This window comes from Hyla sarda, chromosome 3, assembly GCF_029499605.1.
Source record: "Hyla sarda isolate aHylSar1 chromosome 3, aHylSar1.hap1, whole genome shotgun sequence".
NCBI lineage: Eukaryota > Metazoa > Chordata > Amphibia > Anura > Hylidae > Hyla > Hyla sarda.
In genome coordinates this window covers 119,344,811-119,368,331 of record NC_079191.1, presented here as the reverse complement: position 1 = coordinate 119,368,331, position 23,521 = coordinate 119,344,811, and the positions used below count along the sequence as shown (strand labels likewise).

The following is a 23,521-nucleotide window of genomic DNA, read 5'->3' as shown; positions in this document are numbered from 1 at the left end:
ATTCGTATAGTGCACGATTATATCTTTCAACTAACTAACACTATACCCTATACTAGAACCTATCTGCTTAACTAACCTACCCTATCTTAAGCTAAAAAAAGGGAGGGATCAGTGTCCTCTGAAAGTGCTGATATTCGCAAATATTTGCATATTCGCATATACAAAATATTCGCGCTCCACACGACTCACACAGTAAATAATATTGGAGCCTTCTTTGGACCACAAGCTGGAAGCAGGGAGGGATGATCACTTTTTTTTTTTTTACACAGTAAACATCATTGTATATTCGTCACTACGAATATATAGCGCTATATTCTAAAAATTTGCGAAATCACAAAGTACCCAAATTCGCTGTAAAAATTTGCATTTCAAATGCATTTCACAAGTGTTTACAGGTATTCGTAAGGTCCCATTCACATCATATTTTGGGGCTAAGCCCATGGTGTACTTGGAATACCAGCCAAAAACCCACAATACAGTTTTTGTTTCAAATAGTTTTAGTAAAAGAACAAACCTAGTCACTAGTAGAGTTTGATCGGTATATTAAAGTGGATGGGCCTGCCATGAAAAGGCAGTGTTATACATCAAAATTCCTTTTTGCCGGTATCAGAATCTATACCACACTCATAGCCTTAAACAACTGTCGTAAATTAGGTATTACTGATCCTTTTTTAGACCCAGCCTGTAAATGCAGTATTTTTCACAGTTTTCTGAACCACTTCACTTCATCGTTGTAACCCTTTTTATCAGGTTTCTACAGATATTCCTTGTGCTGCAGACCAGAGGCAGGAGAGAGGGGGAAGGTGGTCATGCAGTCCAATTCCTATTGTAAGACTAACATAAACCTCATATGTGCAGCACCCATCCCAAAAAGGCTAACCCACAGTAGTTCTGCCCCTATGAGTCTCTATTTCACCATGTATGTACCCAATTCGCCAATAAAAAAAAAAGGGAAATAAAAATCAATATACCAATTTACGAGTTTCCATAACCAGGATTTTGTATTAGACCACTCTACCATTAATGATTCCCTGATGAAATCACTAGCCACTTGTAATAAAACACGTTGGGACTTTTAAATTAAATTGGCACATTGATGATAAAAAAAAGGTTATGGCACTGGAGACAAGTGCTTCTAGAAACCATGAAAAACATTGCAGTCACTGGCTGCATAAATAAAATAATATGTAACAAGCGCCTGGAGAGGTAAGCACTATAAGATTTGCTGATGATTTGAAGCTGTTTTGTATACCTGCTTCTTTAAGTCCCATTTACTTTGTGGAATGTTGCTGAAAAACCAAACTAAATCTACCGGTGAAATGGAGAGTGAAGCTGCTTAGGAAAGGATTACATAATGCAGCACAGACATGTATACACATTAGCAAAGGCAGCAGCATAAACATAGGTGGCACCGGGTATGTGCGCTTGTGTGTTTGGTTATGGATTTGTCCTTTTTATTAAAAAATAATGAGAAAAACCTTGTCTGGACAAACTTAGAATACACCTGAATGGATGAAAGGCATGCTCCATTAACACTAGGAATTTCCACTGTAGAAAGGGGCAGTGGTTATAACGTTTTCTGTTTCTTAGTTACGATTATGGGACCTAAACAGCCGAAGCCACCTCTTGTGGGGTCTTTAGGTTGGAGGTTTTTTATGTGTATTTTTTTTTTTTTGTCTTTTTGTCTTTTTTTGTATGTTAACTATGAGTAATGAATTATCAAACGCACAAAAGGAGACCCTTAAACAGTATTTCCCCCTTAATGTTTCTGCTAAAGCTATAGTGATAAGGTCCCATTATCAGATAAATATGTTGTATTAATTTAACAATCGTATGTCCAGTCCTACATTTTAATTCTAAGGTTCAGATAAGGAGGTCATCATTTTACATCACTAAATATCAAGAAGTATCTGGCACCAATGATCAGACATGGCACACGTGGAAGGTTCTTTAGTTCAAAGTCACTGTCCATTTCATGCTTTTCAAATCGAGCTTAGGTTACACAGTCCTGGCAGTAAAGTTGTTTCTCTAGTATTTGCCTTGAGGCTTTAGAGGGTTTATTGTAGCTGTTTACTTCCTTCTCTGCATTTCTTGTCTTCATCTGTGACTTCAGTCCTGGGCCCAGGCCTGTTCTGCACAATCCTTGGAGACGTTTTATGACACCTGGGAGGAGGGTAGAAGTTTTTGTATCAAGATCTGTACTGCCCATAGGGTTGTCATCACGCACCTGGATGCTACCAGTGAAACTATAGTTAGCTGTTAATAACCCCATCTGCGGAAGTGTAAGACCTGTATATGCAACCCCAGTGAAACACACAACTCCTGGCTTTGAACTCCATGCTACATGTTTGGTGTTATCTCTGCAGCCCCTGAACCTTTATTGCAGGGTAAGTGGCACAACAGCTGAATTACCCCAATAAAAGCAGCAAATCTACTATTCTGAGCTCTTCAAAGACTCCACAAAATCATCCACTTTAGAAGTGTTATCTGCAGATTGCATACAATTTATATTGTGCCTAAAACTTGACAGACGTGAAAAGTCTCATCAAAAGGTGTTGGATGATGGTAGATATGAGAAGAAGTGTGTCATGTCATAAGAAATGGAATATGCTCAAGTTGTTTAATTCTGATGTAAATATTTATTGGCTTTTGTGAGTAATGTAGGCTGTTGAAATAAAGAATATGCTTTTTTTCTGGGTGAAAATTGTATTATTAACATCCATTGGAAATAATCTGGGATTATGTGTCTACTAGGACACTCTGGCGTAGGGAGTCCAATAGGCTAGGCAATGCCCACTGGGGAAAAAAAATGATGTAAAGTAGCTTTTTTCCAAAGGGAAAAAAATCTAACTCTCCTCTGCCACCTATTGGAGGTAACATTATAAAATCTCTCTAATGAAATTGATTGATGGATTTATTGGCCAAGTCTTATTTATCAGTCTTGATGTCTTTGAGCTTCACTCCAACTTCCTGTGCCTCATCACAAATAATGGGCTAATTTGTCATGGGCTGTGACCTATTGTCATGCTATAGGCTTAGCATAGGAGGAATATAACAATAAAATGCTCTGTCACTAGAACCAATCATTCTTTTATGCTAGTTCTTAGCCTACCATTTATTAGCCCTCACGTTGCTTATGTCACTTGGGTGTTGGAATTAGATGTCGATTCTGGAGACTTTATTACTGATGAGTCAGCACTAGTGTCATGAACCTAATCTCAATCTCGCCTATTTATTGAAAAATTATGAGTTAGAAAAACTAGATTTTGCACATAAAGGGTGTTCCCCGGATCCTCCAGCAGATTTCATGTAGGTAGAGTAAATCACATACTTCGTTTCACAAGCACTCGGGGAGGCACCCAGTGAGCACGGGAGGTTACCAGCTTTTCTAATAAATATAATCTGCCTATTTATCTGCATTGCTATTTTCAGAAACTAGGAAGTATAAAGGAGTTGTAGTTCTGTAAAAGGGTGGCATATAATTGTATTGCATTAGTGCTCCTCTACTTCTATTTGATTCCTATTGCAAGAAGTTTAGTTGACATCATCTTAAAAAGATAAATAAATACAAACTAAAATCTGACCTTTGCACTTTTCAGCTCCCTCCACTGTGACCCAGATTCAGCCTAAGGAGATCACCAGACATAGCGTGTCACTAATCTGGCCAGAACCGGACCGCGCCAATGGTGTCATCTTAGAGTATGAAGTCAAGTACTATGAGAAGGTAATCTTATCATTCCCGATGTCTTCATCTTGTTGTGTGGCCAATGGCTACTTTGTTTGAGTTGTGAGTATGTGGACTATACAAAAATGTCTTTTTGTTTACCCAACAGGACCAAAATGATCGCAGTTATCGCATCGTAAAGACTGGATCACGTAGTGCAGATATTAAAGGCCTTAACCCACTCACTGCATATGTGTTCCATGTCCGGGCCCGGACTGCAGCAGGTTATGGCGAGTTCAGTGGACCATTCGAATTCACCACAAATACAGGTGAAACATCTTTGCTCCCTTCGGAATATAGGGGGAGGTTTATCAAAACTTGTGCAGAGGAAGAGTGGTGCAGTTGCCCATGTCAACCAATCAGATTGCTTCTTTCATTTTTCACAGGTGTCTTTAAAAATGAAAGATGCAATCTGATTGGTTGCCATAGGCAACTGCACCCCTCTTCCTCTGCACAGTATTTGATAAATCTCTCCATAGTTTTTAAAGTTTCTATTACTCAGCCATGGCACACAAATGGTGGCGCATTCTGTCCGAGTAGACTATTTGCCAGCTTACTATATATAGCCGTAGAGCCCATACAAAAGGAAATAAATAACTTCCATAAAGTGAAGGCTAAACTGTGTCCTCAGTATGGATTTTAGCACCTCTCAGCTGTGTGGCTTTGACTTCATTCTAATGCATTGTGTTTCTTTTGCTATTTATAGTTCCATCTCCAATGATCGGTGAAGGAACCAGTCCTACTGTGCTGTTGGTGTCTGTGGCCGGTAGCATTGTCCTCGTGGTCATTCTAATCGCTGCCTTTGTCATCAGCAGAAGGTATGGGGTCGACTTAGCCAAGTTTAGCCTTTAAAATGAATAGTAGAATAAAACATTGTAAACCGCGGCTAAATTATTCATAGGCAGCTGTGTTGGGAAAATCTTTAGAGATTGTGATGAAAACAGTAAGTCACAAAACTACAACAAAACCATCTTCGGCTTCATTCCTTATTCTATTTTGCCTGTTTGCTTTGCGAAATGAATGCAGCATTACTTTTCAGAGCCTCACCTCTTCCCTGTTGGGATCTGCCGGATGTAAGAAGAGTCAGAGCAACAATTAGAAAAAAAAAAAAAAAAAAAGATAATTGCGGTCTCAACAAAAGCAAAAGATAGCAGCGCAATAGTATTATAGTCTAGTAGCCTAACCGGTTGGACAAGGATGCCCGTTTTACTTTCATATATACAATGTTGTCATATCGTTGATTCAAAGGGCTAAGAAGTTTTTGAGAAAGTATGTTAGGTATTTTTAGGATTCTTAGAATGCCTTTTTCTGCCTTTGTCTCTCTCCTATGCCAGTACTTTCCTCTTCTGGGTGTAGTTCAGACCTGAAACAAAGACATATTCTGTGATTAGCATCTAAACATAGCATTCTCAGTACAAACCCCTACCAGGATCTTTGATCTCCCCAGCACGAGTGCAGCAGCAGAAGCCCCCTGCAGTTTAAGCATGATGCCTGCAGCAGGAGACCCGCTTCAAATGGAAAATTAATTCCACTAATTCCCGAGATCTCAATTTTATGTTATTTGAGCATCTACCAGTATGCCGCCACTCTATGCAAATGGTTGTTTGTTTATTTAAAAGGGATGTGTAGGTGGCATGTCTGCACTAAGCGAGGAAACAAATAGCTGCCGAGACCACATCATCAGAAAATCATTTCGAGACCCTCTATCCAGGTTGTACTCTATCAGGTCTCTCGCAGTTTATCATTCTAAGAAGCTGTCAGTGCAACGCCATTAACTGCATTGGAGAGGGTGGGCTCAGGTCGATAGAAGGCCAGCAGTGATTGGCTCTCAATGGATTACTTTATATAAAAATGAAGCATCGACCCTTTGGACTTTCATTGATTCTTCTTTAGTGTCAGCCATAAAGCTGTCTTAGGGAACGCAGCCAAGGAAGCTCGAGTCTGACAGACTCACCTAATGGGGATTCAAATAGTCTTTTTCGACTGCAATTGATCATATAGGGAATCGGGCCAAATGGTACTGGTCGAAAATGTCTAACTATCTTCATTTCGTAGTCATGGAGCCATACGTGGATGCATTTTTAGCTCTATCAATGTATGAATATAAACAAAGGGACTGTCCTGAATCCAAGCCTCAGTTGAAGATGTCATAGTGAAATGACAGGAATGTGCGAGTGAATGCACGAGAAGCATTCCAATGACATTCATGGTAAAATGCATGGAGAAAACTGCTGGGAATGCAGCTGTGGATGAACAAAAAAAAAAAAACTATTCATGGCATCCTTTCTGTCCTGCTGAGCTGTCATGTGACTTGGCATAGATGGGAAAGTGTGCATCCAGGTGGCCTGTATAGGTATATGTGGCTATTGCTATAATTTTACTTTTATTTATTTTTTAAAGGAACTTTTCAGCATGACTTTAAACAAGCCTGCAGTTGCTAGTTCTACATCCGTACCAAGTTGGACAGTTCCGAACATCTATCCCTGTGCGCTTTAATGAGGTTATGTAAGCCGTTGACAGAGAGGGAGACAGATGGTGTCTCTGTAGTTTCAGAGCAGCTTGGCGCCCCTGTACGTGGCTCCGATCTCTGCATTTCCCAAAAAAATGCTTTTTAAAGGACGGTTTTGAATCCAAGCCTCCATCCTTTTTAAAGGGCGGTTTTGCCTTCCATCCTTCGAGGGTAGAAGTGAATCAGCCTGTTAAATGCCTTTCTGATCCTTTTTTTTATTTTTATTTTTTTAACCATTAACCCTTTGTATTCTGGGTTAGGGTATATTGACGATATAAAGTAAGATTCAGTCCATAGCCTGTTTCACTCGAGCAGTGATCTCCAAACTGTGGACCTCTAGATGTTGAAAAACTACAACTCTCAGCATGACCGGACAGCCGTCGGCTGTCCGGTCATGCTGAGAGTTGTAGTTTTGCAACATCTGGAGGTCCACAGTTTGGAGATCACTGCACTAGAGTGTCTAGAATGACATTACAGTGGGGTAAAGATATTTTCTATCCGTATTTAGACAGAATTGGATGGGTATCACATGTACACTTGTTTTGTTCCATTTATACAACGTCATCAATCTTGGCCATTGAAGGTCTGATCAAAGCTGACCTGGCTGATACGTGCACCTTTTTTCACGGTGTACCTATCTGATATTTGAGGAAGACTTCTCACACTAGGTCGCCATTCCACAATACTCATGCTTTCCAGCCTTTTGTTCATAGACGGATCCTGTGGGAAAAGTTACCTCTTGTTTGACCCTCTCACCTGTAGCGCTATGAAGAGGAGGGGAAATGGAACATTTACTTAGCAATTGTTGGATGGCCTGAAATCCTAGTGTCTCTGCTCGCTGCGACTTTTGTTCATTTCTGCTCCTCAAATCACTTTTGGATATTGAACACCGCCCACATAATGGGAGCATTTCTAATAGATTGCACTTTTTTTTTCCATTCTGATGAAAACCCATATTAGACTTTGCCAAGAAGGGACAATGATAACCAGCTGTGTCCCCGATAGTACACAGGCAATGGGAGGTCACACAGGTGACAAGATATGCGTGGGGAAGGGTTTACGGCAGAGCTATCATTAAAAGCTCAGAGCCTTCATTTAGTGTTTTATCAGTAGTCCTGTGTTCTCTAGACAAGACCCTGTAGATACAATGGAACCGCTCATTGTCAGAATTACCTTTCTTTAATTATTGTAATCCGGTTTTTAGTTACATTTCTGTCTAAATGTTTTTTGGAATCAGTAAACAGTGCAGACATAATAGAGCATTCTACCGGTAATAGATTAATACATGTATATGTGTAAACTATTTGTATTTGTATCTTTCTTCAACAATTGTTCCGATTTGTTTCTATCCATAGATAATATATCAAGATTTTCATTGTAGTTTGATTATCAGTCTATTTTTTGTTCTCTTTGTTGTTCTTTTTCTCTATTTATTTGTTTTTTTTTCTTTTTTTCTTTCTCTCTCCCTCTTTCTTTTTTTTCTCTTGTTTCTCCCTGTCTACTTATCTCCCACTCTTTATTTCTCTCTCTTTCTCTCTCTCTATCTCCCACATTTCTTTCTCTTTCTTCTCTCTCTCCGTTTCCCCCCTATCTTTCTCGGTCTTTTTTCTTCTTTCTTTTTATTTATCTTTCTTTCCCCTTCTTATTTTCTTTCTTTTCTCTCTCTCTCTCTCTCTCTCTCTCTCTCTCTCTCTCTCTCTCTCTCTCTCTCTCTTCTTTCTTTCTTTCTTTTTCTTCTCTTTCTTTAATTTTCCCTTTATATCTGTTGATTTATATTTTTTTCTTTAATCTCTAATTTTTGGTTTCCCCAATCTTCTTTTCTAGCTTTCTCACTTCACTCTTTTTTTCCTTCTCTTTCCTCTCCCGTATTCCCTCCCTCCCTCCATCTCTCTCACTCCTCACTTTGTAGTAATTTCCCTTCTGATCTCCCTCTTATTCTTTCTATCTCAGACACTTCTATTTTTTATTTCTCTCTCTCTTTCTCTCTCTCTCTGTCTCTCTCTCACACTCTGCATCCCTCTTCCTATCTCTATCTCTTTTTCCCTATCTTTCTTCCAAACCTCTCTGTCGCTCTCTCTGTCTTTCTCCTCTCTCTCTCTGTCTCTCTCTCCCCCTCTCCCCCCTTTCTCTCTTCCTCTCTCTTCCTCTCCTCCCTCTCTCTTTCTCTCCTCCCTCTCTCTCTCTTTCTCTCCTCTCTCTCTCTCTACATTTTATTGAAACATTGTTTTATCCATGATTCTAATGCTTTTCTCCTTTATTCCTTCAGGCGGAGCAAGTACAGTAAAGCTAAACAAGAGGCTGATGAGGAGAAGCATTTAAATCAAGGTAGTGGTTGTGAAACAGGACAAATCTCATTACCATATATTACATAGAATTAATGGCATAGCTATTTCCATAAAAATCTTTGCTTCTCTTTATTTGGAATATGATCCTAACCCTTTAAGTTCCTTTCTAGGAGTAAAGACTTATGTTGACCCATTTACTTATGAGGACCCTAACCAGGCAGTGCGGGAATTTGCAAAAGAGATTGATGCCTCTTGTATCAAGATTGAGAAAGTAATTGGTGTCGGTGAGTACACATGTCAAACTTGTTTGTATGTGTATAAATATATATTTATATAGACAATTTGTTTCTGATATCATAAAGATAACCTACTTTCTTGCCTACAGGAGAGTTTGGTGAAGTATGCAGTGGTCGTCTTAAGGTTCCTGGTAAAAGGGAAATTTATGTGGCCATCAAGACTTTAAAAGCTGGATACACGGATAAGCAAAGGCGAGACTTTCTCAGTGAGGCCAGTATAATGGGCCAGTTTGATCACCCCAACATCATTCATCTTGAAGGTGTTGTCACCAAATGTAAGTATTATGTGGTCTTTATAAAGAATTGTTGTCCTGAAGAACCTCCTTCAGTTTCCCGTGTATGTTTAGAAGTGTAATAAATCATTTCACCATAGATATAAAATCTTGGAGTGAAATGACAGATGGCAATGCTTCAGTATTACCAATAGCAGAAGGACCAAGTAATTCATCTTGGTGTCAGATTAAAGTGGCTTCTTACCGATACTCTTTCCCTAGACGAGAGTGCCGCAGGTTTATGAGAGTCACGTGTAGGACATATTGTAGGGTTGTGTAAGACTGCCACTTGCTAAAGTACAGGCAGGAAGCAGATGGCTTCAGCTCTTTTCATTTTTGGATAGAAGAAGGAAAACATGGTCTGTCGCTTAACCTTCATTGGCACTGTGTGTAACATCGAGCCCACCAGTGACAATGGATAGCACATCTCAGGGAAGCAGCTTTCATTAAATCTCATTACAGTCAGCTGCTGGGGTAAAATCTTTGGAATTGCTTAGCACTGCCATCCAATGCCATCCTAATTTCCAGCCCAATAACTGTTTAATGCAGATAGAACCCCCCTAATTCTTTCTAGTATCTAATGGGTTATTTGGACTTTTTATGATTGCCATCTGTTATTTCCACCTTGCCCTATCCTTTATGCCCAGCGATTTGGCTCTGGTGGGATGGCAGTGTGTTGCAGTTAGGTGCACAAATAACAGACTCGATGGCTAATTTTAGTATTATTCATTGTGAGGTGTGAATGTTGTGAGCCGTGAGATGCTGGCCTTAGCTCGTGTACGTGCCAAGCTCCTGCTTTAGATTCCAGCAGTGTCTTATTATCATCTCTGTGACTTATGAAACCATAAAATCTGAATAAAGCCCTCACATGCACAGCATTAAAATATGCTGCTGCTCTAATAGCTGCAAGAGAGGAGAAAAAATGAGTATGCTGCGTGAAAAATAGTTCTAAGATAGAAAAGTGCTTACATTTCCATACACATTTAGATGGTAATTATGCAAAGAAACAGACACCCACTATGAACCTGTCACTAGATTCATGTTTCATAGACTGGGTCAGAAATGCAATGAAATAACAGTTCTAGTAAAGTACTGGAGGAAGAAAATAGTTTAAGAAGAATCATTTACATAAACTATTTTAATGAACTTGTATGCAGGATGGTTATATTACATGGCGAATAACTATACTACATTTATGTCTTAGGTAAACCAGTCATGATCATCACAGAATACATGGAGAATGGCTCCTTGGATGCTTTCCTTAGGGTAAGTTGGGAAATCTTAAAGGGGTACTCCACTGCCCCAGCGTTTGGAACATTTTGTTCCGAACGCTGTGTGTGGGCTGCGGGGGTTGTGATGCCATGGTCACGCCCCTCGTGACATCATGCCACACCTCCTCAATGCAAGTCAATGGGAGGGGGCGTGGCAGCTACCACGCCCCCTACCATAGACTTGCATTGAGAGGGCGTGGTGTGACATTACGAGGAGGTGAACTTTCTGTTTAGGAGTCCAATGGGCGGTCCTAATCACATTCATACAGGGAATGCTGTTGAATACTGATTAGGATCACCCACTGGACTCCTAAGACCAGAACGAGTCAGGATTTCAAAAAAATAAATTGAATGTTTTTCTGAATTATTTTGTGCAACATTATATATCAGTCTGTTCAGCTCCTCTTTCTCTACAGCATAGTGCCAGTAGACTGAGGATTTGGGCATTTGTATAGTAATACGTTTCTTTTGAAAAAAGGCTTACATAGATGATCTATTTTGCCTTCTGGCATGGGTGGTATTGGCTTATACCAGTTCCTGGGTTTGACTCTATCACCTATGTTCTTTACCCATGACATTACACTGTATGAAGGCAGTATTTCACAATTTAGTAGTATTTGTGAATAAAGTCCAAGAAGACCACATACTCTATTTAACTACATTTAGTGCTACACAAACCAGACAATTTTTATGACACATTCTGGTTAAAGTCATTATTTTTTATAGTCCTGTTTTTTTTGCATGTTACTACTTGCAAAATCTTGGCTCAAGCTGACCTAGACTAAAAACACCTTGAGTGAGGCAAGGCCCTGGTTCCAGGTCAGCACGGAATTAATGACAGGAAAGCCACAAGCATGTGATTAAATTCCCATTAAAGTCTGCACTTCAGATGGTTACACCCCGTGAATTTTTAACCCATTAATTAGGAGAAAACCATCTCCTAGTGCACTGGCCTTACACCAGGAATTGGCAATGACTCTCCATTACCTGCTGAGACTACATTTCCTTCTGGCACGTTATAAATGTAAAAATAATAAAAGTCAAAGCATTAATGATAAAAAAAATGATGTTGTTAACTTCCTTAGCAGATGTAGGCTGTTGGCTTCTTAGACCATGATAAGGGGCGTAAAGTAACAATCGACGGTTTCAGTGCTTTGTGGGTAACATATAAGTAATCATGGTTTTTTTCTTTCAGAAGAATGATGGCAGGTTCACTGTGATCCAGCTGGTGGGAATGCTCCGTGGTATCGGATCTGGCATGAAGTATCTCTCAGATATGAGCTATGTTCACAGGGACTTGGCTGCTCGCAACATCCTCGTCAACAGCAACCTAGTCTGTAAAGTCTCCGACTTTGGTATGTCCCGTGTTCTGGAGGATGATCCGGAGGCAGCCTATACAACCAGGGTAAGTAGGAATTTAAAGACGTTATCCAATATCTTAAAACGTATGTCCTATTCATGGGATAGGGGATAAGTGTCAGATCGTGGGGGTCTGACCACTGGGCGGTGCCCCACTCATTAATGATAACGTGTAAACCAGCTGTGGCCGACATGCACCCTTCATGTATCTCTATAGGAGCGCCAGAGATACAGCGTTCAGTTATCCCCGGCTCTGCCATAGAGATGCATAAAGGGGTCGACACACTCTATTCATGCATAGAGCCAGGGTGCCAGGCGGCAGATCGCGGGGGGTTGCAGCAGCCTGATAGGAGATACGTTTTTAGATACTGTACTACTCCTTTTAAAGTCGCGTGCAACTTATAAGCAGATTAGACCTTTATTGTATTGCACTGTACAATCTGGCACGAACATAGCATATGGTCACAGTTGGTGGCGGTGGGCAGAAGTAGAAGAAGCGGAGTCTTATGTATTACTTTCCCTTGCCTCTAAAGCAGGAGAAAACAGATCTCTGTATAGTTACTGGCAAAGCTTCTAACCTTACATATCCCAGTGTGCAGTGCCTTGCCTCTATTCGGCATTCCACAGTCTCTAAGTCTTGGAGTTAACGTAAACAGCTTGAAGCTTAACAAAAAAAAATGTCCTCCGTGAAGGGACGGGAACACACTTTGTGCATTACCACAACAATTAGGTGTATCAGTGGCAGGATCTCGGCCAAGCGAATCTAGGAGAGATAAAAATCAAGACGTTTCTTTACAAACTTAACCAAGCACTGAGGCCTGCTGCGGAAGCCAAGCCCTTGTTGGCTTTTCCATTAATTGAAGGCATACCAGCGCGGATCTTGTTGCAGATGATGTGTAACACCTTCACTGCCGGAGCGCTCCCGAAATCACAACTCGGCGGTACCTGGCTGGAGCCATACGATGTAGTCTGTTAATGAATGGGCATTGGTGACAGCTTGATGACCGCAGGCTATATCTGTCACTTACAGTCACCTTGCTGTAAGGCACATAAAATGAGCTGTTGATTAAGTCCAGAGCTGACAGCATGGGCTGAGGTGAGAAAGACATTACGAGACATTTCTATCTTCATTAGTCCATTCTAAAAAGAAGGGAAAATGGGATAGCGGCCCGCGAACATCAACAGGATTGACATTAAGTGCTCAGGTAGATTTTCCGATAAGTGTATGCTCTGAGATCCTGGCTGTATTCACTATGACAAAAGTAATACGGGTATCATATATAGCAGTGTTTTCCAACCAGGGTGACTCCAGCTGTTGCAAAACTACAACTCCCACCAGAAGGTAATAGTTTTGCCATACTAATTGAGACTTATAACAACTGAATACATACTATGTATTACAGCATCACATATGCCAAAATAGAGGTAAATGGAGGTAAAATAGAGGTAAATTACATTTTTATAAGCCAGTGTTTCCCAACCGGGGTGCCTTCAGCTGTTGCAAAACTACAACTACCAGCATGCCCAGACAGCCTTCGGCTGTCTGGGCATGTTGGTAGTTGTAGTTTTCAACAGCTGGAGGCACCCTAGTTGGGAAATGATGCTATATATGATAAATAATACCCATATTTTAGCCATATGCATAGTCAACCGTCCTGTAACATACTAACGTATAGACAGAGAACTGGTAAAATTAGCAGAAATCTAGACCGCGTAATTTATTTTACAGACGAATTTGCTTCCGTATTCGGCAAGAACGTCTGTTGTTTCTTGTGTGTGAACACAGCTTACATGGATAGGATAGGATGATGATTGACTGGTCAATAAGTGCACGCTCGACAATTATTATAAGCATAGTGCCATATTTTGCTGCGTATTTTCTGCAACTGATTTTGCTTCCCAGTGGGTAGGAAAATATGCAGTAGCAAATATGCACCAAAATTCGGCACATGTGACCCTATCCTTAGGGTGCATTCCCACAGGACAGAACTGATGTATAGCTTCCTAGGCATGTGTGGATATTGTAGCGGATTTACTGCAGCAGATTTGGAGCCGAATAAGGCTGGGTTCCTATTATGTACCCCCATACGGGAGCGCATACGGCAGGGGAGAGCTAAAAACTTGTGCTCCCGTATGCCTTTCTATGCGCTCCCCTATGTAATTCATTTCAATGGTCGACCACGGTTTTAAGTGGGGGGAAAAAGCGAATACGGGGCAAAAATGAGCCGACCGGACCGAACGTTTCACTGCGGTCGGCTCATTGAAATGAATTACATACGGGAGCGCATAGAAAGGCATACCGGAGCGCAAGTTTTTAGCTCCCCCCTGCCGTATGCGCTCCCGTATGGGGAAAAACGTAATGGGAACCCAGCCTAAGTAAACACTTCGCCCAGTATATCGATATCTGTAGTTGTAGATGTTGCCACTGATTCGCAGCATTTCCATGGTATTATCAGCAACAACTGCAGATTTATTACAAAGCGTCACTGTCACCTAGAAGCGGATGGAGAAATTCCTTAATAGATCTGCATTTTAAATTGACATGTTGTGGATTTAAAGTCCACATTGCAGGTCAATTTAGGCATGGATTATTTATTTTCACGCATGTGGACGGGATGTATACATCCCGTCCACATGCGTGAAAAAAAATAAATCTCCCTCCTGTATTGCTGCTACTGTAATAGGGTGCATTTCTTTTGCACACACATCCAAATGTATTGTTTTTACCTTAAATGATCTAAATGTGGATTCATTTGTTAATCTGTTTTTTTTTTTTTTTTTAGGGAGGCAAGATCCCCATCCGATGGACAGCACCTGAAGCCATTGCATATAGGAAATTTACATCTTCTAGTGATGTGTGGAGTTACGGAATTGTCATGTGGGAGGTGATGTCCTATGGAGAGAGACCTTATTGGGATATGTCCAACCAAGATGTAAGCAGCATTTTGCCTATTAGTCTAAATCTTTTTTTTTATTTTATATATTGATTCATTTTGACTTTTAATAAGCAGTAGATTAACTGTCAGCTGTCATGCGGACGTGACGCACCACTCGGAGCTTTCTGATTTAATTAGACTTTCCAGTGGTGATGTCACAGCAGGATTACTTAATGATATGACATCAGCAGCACATAAATCCTGATATAGACAGTATAAGCCATATAACAGCTATGGTCTATGTGTCATTAACCAACTCACCGCTGGGAGCTCCGGCCTTGTAAAACTCAATGAGCTCAGTGTAAAAATCTCTTGAGCCAATTAAATGATTGTCTCTGGGGGACATTAGAAAAAATAATTCTTTTAATGGCCTTTCTTAAATTATGCATATCTTTTTTAAGTGTACCATCTGTATAGTCTCCTAAGGATCATATTCAGACAGCTGTCTCTGGTTGACCCACTGAAACCTAAGAATAGTGACAGGGGAAATAGCCGGCATTGTATATTTACACACACAATAACAAGGAAGAAGATTGTTTTTTGCTGTCGTTGATTTCCCTGAGTATAGCATTCCGTGTGCAATCCCATAGTATATATCTGGAATATGCATTGTGTATGATTTCCCTCTATTCTGAAAAGAAAGAGTTATTTTTATCACATTCACTCATACCAAGATATTGTCTTCTCAGTGGACCCTATAGGCAGTGTCCAGGTGCATCTGGAAATATGATGCCCTCACATCTACTAATAGGGGAGGGTAGCCAAGGATATGTAGTCAGGGGGTCATCTGGTCAGCACCTCCTGAAATATAATACAGAAAGGGATATTCCAGATAATTCCAGTCTTATTACTAGGCATTAGTTCATTTTGTGCTTAGGCAACTTATTGTCATCTGCTTACTAGATATATCATATTTATATCTCGTTATAGATAATTATTCATTTTTCCTCGTTATAGATAATTATTCATTTTCCCCCCATAATAAACATAAGAGATGCTCACTTTCTACTCTATAAAAATCTATGTCAACAGCAAAAAAAAAAAGAAAAAAGTGTATCCATCGATTGAGAATATAGCATGATAAATTGAATCACTGGCTTTGAGTCTTAAAAGCCAGTTATTCCATTATGATGTTTTAATGTATTTGTTATATGTATGTACATTTTTTGTTGAAGGTCATCAAAGCCATAGAAGAAGGATATCGTCTCCCTCCTCCCATGGACTGCCCCATTGCCCTTCATCAACTCATGCTGGACTGCTGGCAGAAGGAGCGAAGTGACCGACCCAAGTTTGGACAGATTGTTAGCATGCTTGACAAACTCATCCGAAACCCAAATAGCTTAAAAAGGACCGGACTGGAAGGCTCAAGGTTGGTGTGCAGAAAATCTTTAATTAATTCAAAATTTCTGTCTCTCTTTATATATACCTAAAATATATTGACCTTTAATGGCCCCTATGCTGATACATTGTTAAAAGTCCCCATGGGGTGGTATTATTAAATACCCAGCAATCTGTTACATTTTCAATTAACAGGAATGAATCCTCCTTCTCTTGACCCTGATTCAGTCTCCCATCAGTTTACATTTGTAACTGCATTGATCCAACTTTTAAGTATCTGTGTTTATGGATATTGATCGGATGTCTCCCTTGGGCTGCAAAGGAGAAGCTCAGGCAAAAAAAAAATATATATATTGGAGCTCTTGGTTATAACAATGCAATTCCTTGTTGCTTTTAGTGTTTGTGCCTGCAGCTATGTACAGATTTGATGAACTACATGGAGGGGTTAAGTGCAGGGATGGGGAAAAGAAAAAGTGTTTTTGGTAAAAGCATTTCCGAAATCTGATCCACAAATCAGAGCAGAGGAAGGCCTTACCTCAGGATCAGCGGGGCCTCTGTCCTCGCCAGCGAGGGTTTCTGCGCGATGCTAGTGATGTGTTTCCACTGAGAACGAGGAGAGCTTTGCATGTGTGACTTGTCATTTTGCAGAATATGATGAGGTCTGCTTTTTCCATATTGCTAGTCCTAACTAAAAAATAAAACTTGATTTTCGTTCTCGGTATGGGTAAAAAGCCACAGCAGTGGCCTGGCCTTTTTTTGCGCATCGACTACAGGATATGTTACTAATCACGCAGTGAATCTGCTAAAGCAATTACCCCAAAGGTCCAGCACAGAGGGAACCAAGGAGAATTACATTCTTCAAACCCAACATCAAAGACCCCCTTATTCTTGCCAATTCCATCATATGGCCTGTTCAGGAACATTTTGATTAAAGAGCGGATTATCTCCCCTGCAAGCTCGGCTTTGTCTGCTCTTAGAGAACTTGTTGAGGATCTAGTTGATTGGGCTGTTTCCCTGCGAAAGAGTTCAATATAAGCAAAGTACAGGAAGGCTGATGAGGACATAACTCATAGATAGGAAACGCATAGTGGGAATTCGTAGACGGCTCCAGTCACACACCATCCTGACAACGAGACCATTAGAATAGCAACCCATAGACAGCAAACCACTGGGATGCAGGGAATAAATGACCATAAACAAACCATTACTACTTCCTTCATATATTATCTTCATAGATTATAAAACACTCTCACCTGTATAAGAAACAGAATTCTATGTCTAATAGTGTTCAAAAATGACTGGCTCCTTATGCCGGAATTATGATCCTTAAAGGAATGTCCAGTTGAGAAAATCATATGTCCTATTATGGAATTCTTAGGTAATAGAAGTGTGCTGTTTAGGATCCTTCTCTTTTGGCTGAACACAAGATACAAAGAGCATCTCTTGCTCTGGAGGACCTGTCCTGCGTTAAATAGATAACCCATTGATTTAAATGGGCTTTCTCCACACACAGCTTATCACTGGGGGGGGGGGGGGGGGGGGGGGTTCGGCAGGGGGACACTTTGTTATCTGCTTTTAGTTAAGGGATTCTTCTAACAAGTAGGGCTTGTCCAAAGTGGAGAAGCTCTTTAATCCTTACATGGCTGCAGAATGCTGGTGTTAAATAAATAAATAAAATGTCCTATATAAAACCAAAGACTGGTAGAAGCCTTGGTTGTTAAAGGGGTACTCCCCTGGAAAACATTTTTTTTTTTAAATCAACTGGTGCCAGAAAGTTAAACAGATTTGTAAATTCCTTCTATTAAAAAATCTTAATTGTTCCTGTACTTGGCTGTTGTATGCTCCACAGGAAGTTCTTTTGTTTTTGAATTTCCTTTCTGTCTGACCACAGTGCTCTCTGCTGACACCTCTGTCCATTTTAGGAACTGTCCAGAGTAGAAGCAAATCCCCATAGCAAACCTATTCTGCTCTGGACAGTTGCTAAAATGGACAGAGGTGTCAGCAGAGAGCACTGTGGTCAGACAGATTGAAAAAGAAAAGAACTTCCTGTGGAGCATGCAACAGCTGATAAGTACAGGAAGGATTAAGATTTTTTAGTAGAAGTAATTTACAAATCTGTTTAACTTTCTGACACTAGTTGATTTAAAAAAAAATGATTTTCAGGGGAGTACCCCTTTAACAAATGAAGTGTTGAAGGATGTCTGTCCCAGTAATAAATATAAGACAACATTGTTTCTATGTTTTTCCTATGATCCACTGGTTAATTTAGCCACAAATTGTGCTTTGCATATGTTTGTCATATTTGACTTATACTCTTCTGTTTTGACTGACAGAACAAACACAGCTCTTCTGGACCCCAGCTCGCCTGAATGGTCCCAAGTGGTCTCTGTGGTGGACTGGCTTCAGGCTATTAAAATGGAGAGATATAAGGATAACTTTACAGCGGCGGGGTACAACAACCTGGAATCAGTTGTCCATGTAAACCAAGAGTAAGTATTTTAAAGTTATTTTTGGGGATATGTGGTTTATGTGGTGCAATGTTTTGTATTACTGGGATATGTAGCATAGTGAAGACTAGTAATAAACTTTTGTTGTTGTTTTTGTTGTCTAGTGACCTAACTCGGATCGGCATCACTTCTCCCGCGCACCAGAATAAGATATTGAGCAGTGTCCAAGGAATGAGGACCCAGATGCAACAAATGCAAGGCAGGATGGTCCCTGTCTGAATTAAGAGTGCATCAGGGCAAAGATTCTCTCTCAGAACTCTTGAAAAAAATTAGTTTACCTCATCCATGCACTTTAATTGAAGAACTGCACTTTTTTTTATTAGCCTCACCCCATTGGACAGAGACTTTAATTTTCAAAGGGGTGAGGTGAAACCCATTGAAAACACAAAACTCAATTTAGTCATTTGTGCCACACTTACAGTAGACCATACATCAGGAAGCTACAGACAACCATTGAAAGTGGACTGGGCACATTCATGTTGCTTGATGCATACATCATACAAGACTTATTTCCATGGATTGTTTTTTTTTTTGCGTGTCACATGGACATCTTTTTTGGAATGGGTGCAAGCATTTTTGTTTTGTTTTCGTCTGTATGGACAAACGGAATTACTACGTGATCTTTTGCTGGAGATGCGGACCCTTGTTGCGGTCTACTGGAAGCTTCATCTTGTGTGTCATTGGCAACCTTAAGGATCCTGTGGTTATTTGGTCACCTGCTAATTCGAAGGATATATCAGGATTGTCCTACAACACCTTGTTAAGGCTGGAAGTGTGTGTCTGCTACCTAATGACAGCAATGTAGAGACGCATATAAAGGTATGTTTTCAATGGCTATGGTGTAGGATTACTAGACCATCTGTACCTTGGCTTCTTATTAGGGAGCGACCAATATCAATTTTTTTTAGGACCGATACCGATAATCTGTGACCTTTCAGGCCGATAGCCGATAACTTATACCGATATTCCGGTATAAGTTATCGGCTATTTCCCCCCACCTGGCCCTGCAGAAGCCGCTGCAGAGCAATGATTTAAAACGCGCACTTTAAATCAATGAACTGCAGTGGCTTTTGCAGGGCCAGAGACCGCCGCCGCTGCCTGCTTCTTTCCCCCAGCCTTTCCTGGGGTCCTCTCAAGTCCAACCACCACCGCCGCTGTGGCCCCATTGCCTCCCCCATCCCCGGTTTTATAATTACCTGTTCCCCGTGCCCGGGGTCCGCGCTACTTCTGGCTCCGGCGGCGTCCTGAGCTGTCACTGTGCGCACTGACGGTGATGTCGCGTTGAGGACGTCACTCGTCATTACGCTGCGCCCCGCGCAGGACACCGCAGGAACCAGAAGTAGCGCGGACCCCGGGCCCCGGGAACAGGTAATTATAAAACCGGGCATGGTGGAGGCAATGGGGCAGCGGGGGCGGTCTCTGGGCGGGGGGCGGGGCATTATCGGCATGGTAATTTCCGATACCAATAATGTCCAAAATCGTGAATATCGGACGATAATATCGTCCAAACCGATAATAGTTCGATCCCTACTTCTTATATGAACTGCTGAAAGCACCATTTTGCTCCAAGGATTTAGTTTGCACAGTGAGACAAATAATTTCTCCAGCTGTATTATGTTTCCCCTTAGATTTGACAGGAGAGTAGAGAAGGACTTCAAGAGGTTTAAGAATCATTCAGCGCTGACCAGGATGCATGCGCAGCGAAACGCGTTGCATTGTTGTCATTAAAGTGTTCAGTGGATGTTCCTGTGTCCTACGGTTTTTATCCTGTCAGTGCCAAATGATTCCTAAACCTCTTGAAGTCCTTCTCTACTCCCCTGTCAAATCTACTCCCCTGCCAAATGATTCCCCGCTACATGCACATCTCAGGAAGGCTGCAGACCGGAATGCGCTTCCTCTACAAACGCTCTCCATTGTTGTGGATGCGGATGCACAACATGTATTGGTAAGCGATTGCCTAACCCCTCCCCCCCTATTCATTGACTACTAGCGATACTCCACATGGAGTGCCTCTGCTTCTCTTCTTAGATTTGACAGATGCTTTTAATCTTTAGGGAAGACTGTTATATTATTAGAACAGTCATTGGGGAACATTGGTGAAGGGGGATATAAATTACTGAAAGTTCATTCGGCTGTAGTTTAAATCGAATCATAGATAACAATTATATTCATAGTTGATTAAGGTGCAGGAATCCATGCAGATTGCTATAAAAGCTAAAAAAAAATATTGATTCATCTTTTTTAGAGAACTATACTTGGCTTCCTTCAAATATCTACAGCAAGCACAAGGTCTGAAGACACTATTCCACTGAAGACAGAATGTTGCTACAAGCTATAGCGAGGGGTCCGTGGATTTCCAATTTTATTGGCACAGCTGCTTTTTCTCCAGCAAGAAATTTATTTTTTATGTTTTCCAAACCGTCCGACAGGTCTTCCTGTGCACTCCATGCCCAGCTATGGTCTGCCTCTTATCAGGCAGGCGATGGAAGTCAGCCGATGTTTACTAAGGATGCCATGTTTTCATGCCAGGATATTGTACTTGCCTTAGTAAATGGTATCACTGAGGCCACTCAGCATTATCCATTTTCTTTTCTTCAGTAAAAGGGAATATAGGCACTTCAGATGACATTTTCTTATACTGCAAAGCAAAAGACGACGGATCATTTTGTGAAATAAAGCAATGTGGACAAACGGCAGGTCACCAGGGAGTTAAATATAAGCCAAACCAACCATAAGGGACCCAGCTTGGTGTGGGCCATGAGACAATTTTGCATTATGGGTAATCCTGGGATGGCGTACTCTGGTCAAGGCCTGCTCCTCATCTGTAACAGCCTCTGTAATGTAATATGACTTTACTTTCTACATAAAAAATATGCAATTTATCTGTTTCAGCATCTTACTGGTACCAGTTACAACCAGACAGAGCTGCCAATGAAGTTTATATATATATAAATATATATAATAGGCCAAGATCAATTTTATATATATATAAACTTACGTTTTTAAACTTAACCCTTTGTCTTTGTCTAACCTCTTTCACCTCTGTGCTGTGCAGACTGACCACAATGGAAAACTAGGAATATCAGGCAGTCCGGGGGCCTGCAGAATAACTTTAGTGAGTTTTATCACCAGATCCTATTGCATTCCCTACAGAGGTTCCCTTCCTCCATGTGTGAGCCCCTAAAACCAATGATGTTGAGAACGTTATTTGCAATGTTGCTTATAGAGAAAGAACTGACAGCCATAAGGGAGTTTGAAGATTGAGAGCACCAAACAGAACATGAAGTTACATCCGGCTTCTTCCATTCTGTAACATCGACCTAGAACAGTTCTTGCTATTTTTGGCAAGACAACATTGTGGTCAAGTCTATAGCAGTGAGGTATACTGTGTGCTTGTAGAACTCCCTTTGGAGTATTATAAGAGGGCATTAGAAGTAAAAAAAATATTTCAATAGAAATACAATAAATGTTATAGACCCTCGCATCTCCTAGGATGGTTCAGAGTGCTTTGTGGCATTGCTGCAATTGAGGAGTGATATGTATAAGAATCAGTATTTTGTGTTACTGCCAAAAACTGTGTCATTTTGAACCTAGCAATATCCAGTTTCTATTGGGATTTCACAATTGAGCCCTATGAAGCTTCAGGCCCAGTAATAACTGAGAATATTATGGAACGATCCAGTTTATTAACAGCAGTATTTTTCACTTGTACTTAACCCACCAAACGTTAACCAGAAAAAAAAGAGCAAAATGGAAATTTTTCACTGCAAATGAGGAATATTAATTTAGCTTCTACTAAAAAATTAAAAAAAGAAATAAAAAAAATCTTCTAACAGAGCATATTTTTTCTTGGTTCACACATCGTTTAGACTTGTTATGTTTTCCAATTTTGTTTCATTTGTAATATTTTTTTTGCCTTTGTTTTGGCAAAGGGGAGAGTAACTGGTTCCTCTTCCCTGGAACTTAGGTACGCATAACTTATCTTCTTTATTTATGGTCTTTTTATACCTAGTTTGTAAAATTGTAAAATAGCAAAGTTAATGCAAATGTTTGCATTCTGGACAAAATAAAACAAAAAATAAAGTAGTTACTGAATTCATGAGTGTATACTGTGTCTTTTCATGGTAAATGTTGTATTAGGCTGCAACAACTACAAAAAAAAAGTACAACAATGCACAAAATGAATATATTTTTGTTGATCAGAGAGATGTTTAAAGGAACACTAGGGGGAAATAATCAAAAGTGTGTGTGGCAGAATTTGATATGCAGGTTGGGCCAAAAAAAAAATGGCACAGTGTTGTTATGGCATAGTGTTGTTGTTTTTAGAACAAACCCGACAAATTTGAGTTTTGCACCATTCTTGACAAGGGGATGTGGCTTTGTTAAAAGTACTGGGTCCACTTCTTTTTAATATGTTTATTAACCTCTTAAGGACCCAGCCAATTTTCACTGTAGGACCCAGCCATATTTTGCACATCTGACCACTGTCACTTTAAGCATTAATAACTCTGGGATGCTTTTACCTTTCATTCTGATTCCGAGATAGTTTTTTCGTGAAATATTCTACTTTATGTTAGTGGTAACATTTTGTCGATACTTGCATCATTTCTTGGCGAAAAATTCCAAAATTTGATGAAAAAAATTAAAATTTAGCATTTTTATTTGAAGCTCTCTGCTTATAAGGAAAATGCATATTCCAAATAAATTATATATTGATTCACATATACAATATGTCTACTTTATGTTTCCATCACAAAGTTGACATGTTTTTACTTTTGGAAGCCATCCGAGGGCTTCAAAGTATAGCAGCAATTTTCCAATTTTTCACAAAATTTTCAAAATTGAAAATTTTCAGGGACCAGTTCTATTTTGAAGTGGATTTGAAGGGCCTTCATATTAGAAATACCCCATAAATGACCCCATTATAAAAACAGCACCCCTCAAAGTATTCAAAATGACATTCAAAAGGTTTGTTAACCCTTTAGGTGTTTCACAGGAATAGCAGCAAAGTGAAGGAGAAAATT

The 23,521-nt window shown here is 40.3% G+C and overlaps 1 protein-coding gene across 1 annotated transcript in view; it reads left to right on the top strand.

The window, feature by feature from the left end:
* The window catches only part of EPHA4 (EPH receptor A4), a 69,447-nt gene extending 46,855 nt beyond the window's left edge, over positions 1–22,592 (top strand). Inside the window, exons 6-18 of the mRNA XM_056564900.1 lie at positions 3,600–3,724; positions 3,834–3,993; positions 4,431–4,542; positions 8,500–8,558; positions 8,689–8,802; positions 8,904–9,089; positions 10,291–10,352; positions 11,553–11,762; positions 14,500–14,649; positions 15,828–16,021; positions 18,324–18,479; positions 18,602–19,316; positions 20,743–22,592. Of these exons, the coding sequence (XP_056420875.1) occupies positions 3,600–3,724; positions 3,834–3,993; positions 4,431–4,542; positions 8,500–8,558; positions 8,689–8,802; positions 8,904–9,089; positions 10,291–10,352; positions 11,553–11,762; positions 14,500–14,649; positions 15,828–16,021; positions 18,324–18,479; positions 18,602–18,716 (1,643 nt within the window). The 3' untranslated portion in view covers positions 18,717–19,316; positions 20,743–22,592. The remainder of the gene's footprint in view (positions 1–3,599; positions 3,725–3,833; positions 3,994–4,430; positions 4,543–8,499; positions 8,559–8,688; positions 8,803–8,903; positions 9,090–10,290; positions 10,353–11,552; positions 11,763–14,499; positions 14,650–15,827; positions 16,022–18,323; positions 18,480–18,601; positions 19,317–20,742) is intronic.
* The last annotated feature ends 929 nt before the right edge of the window (positions 22,593–23,521 follow it).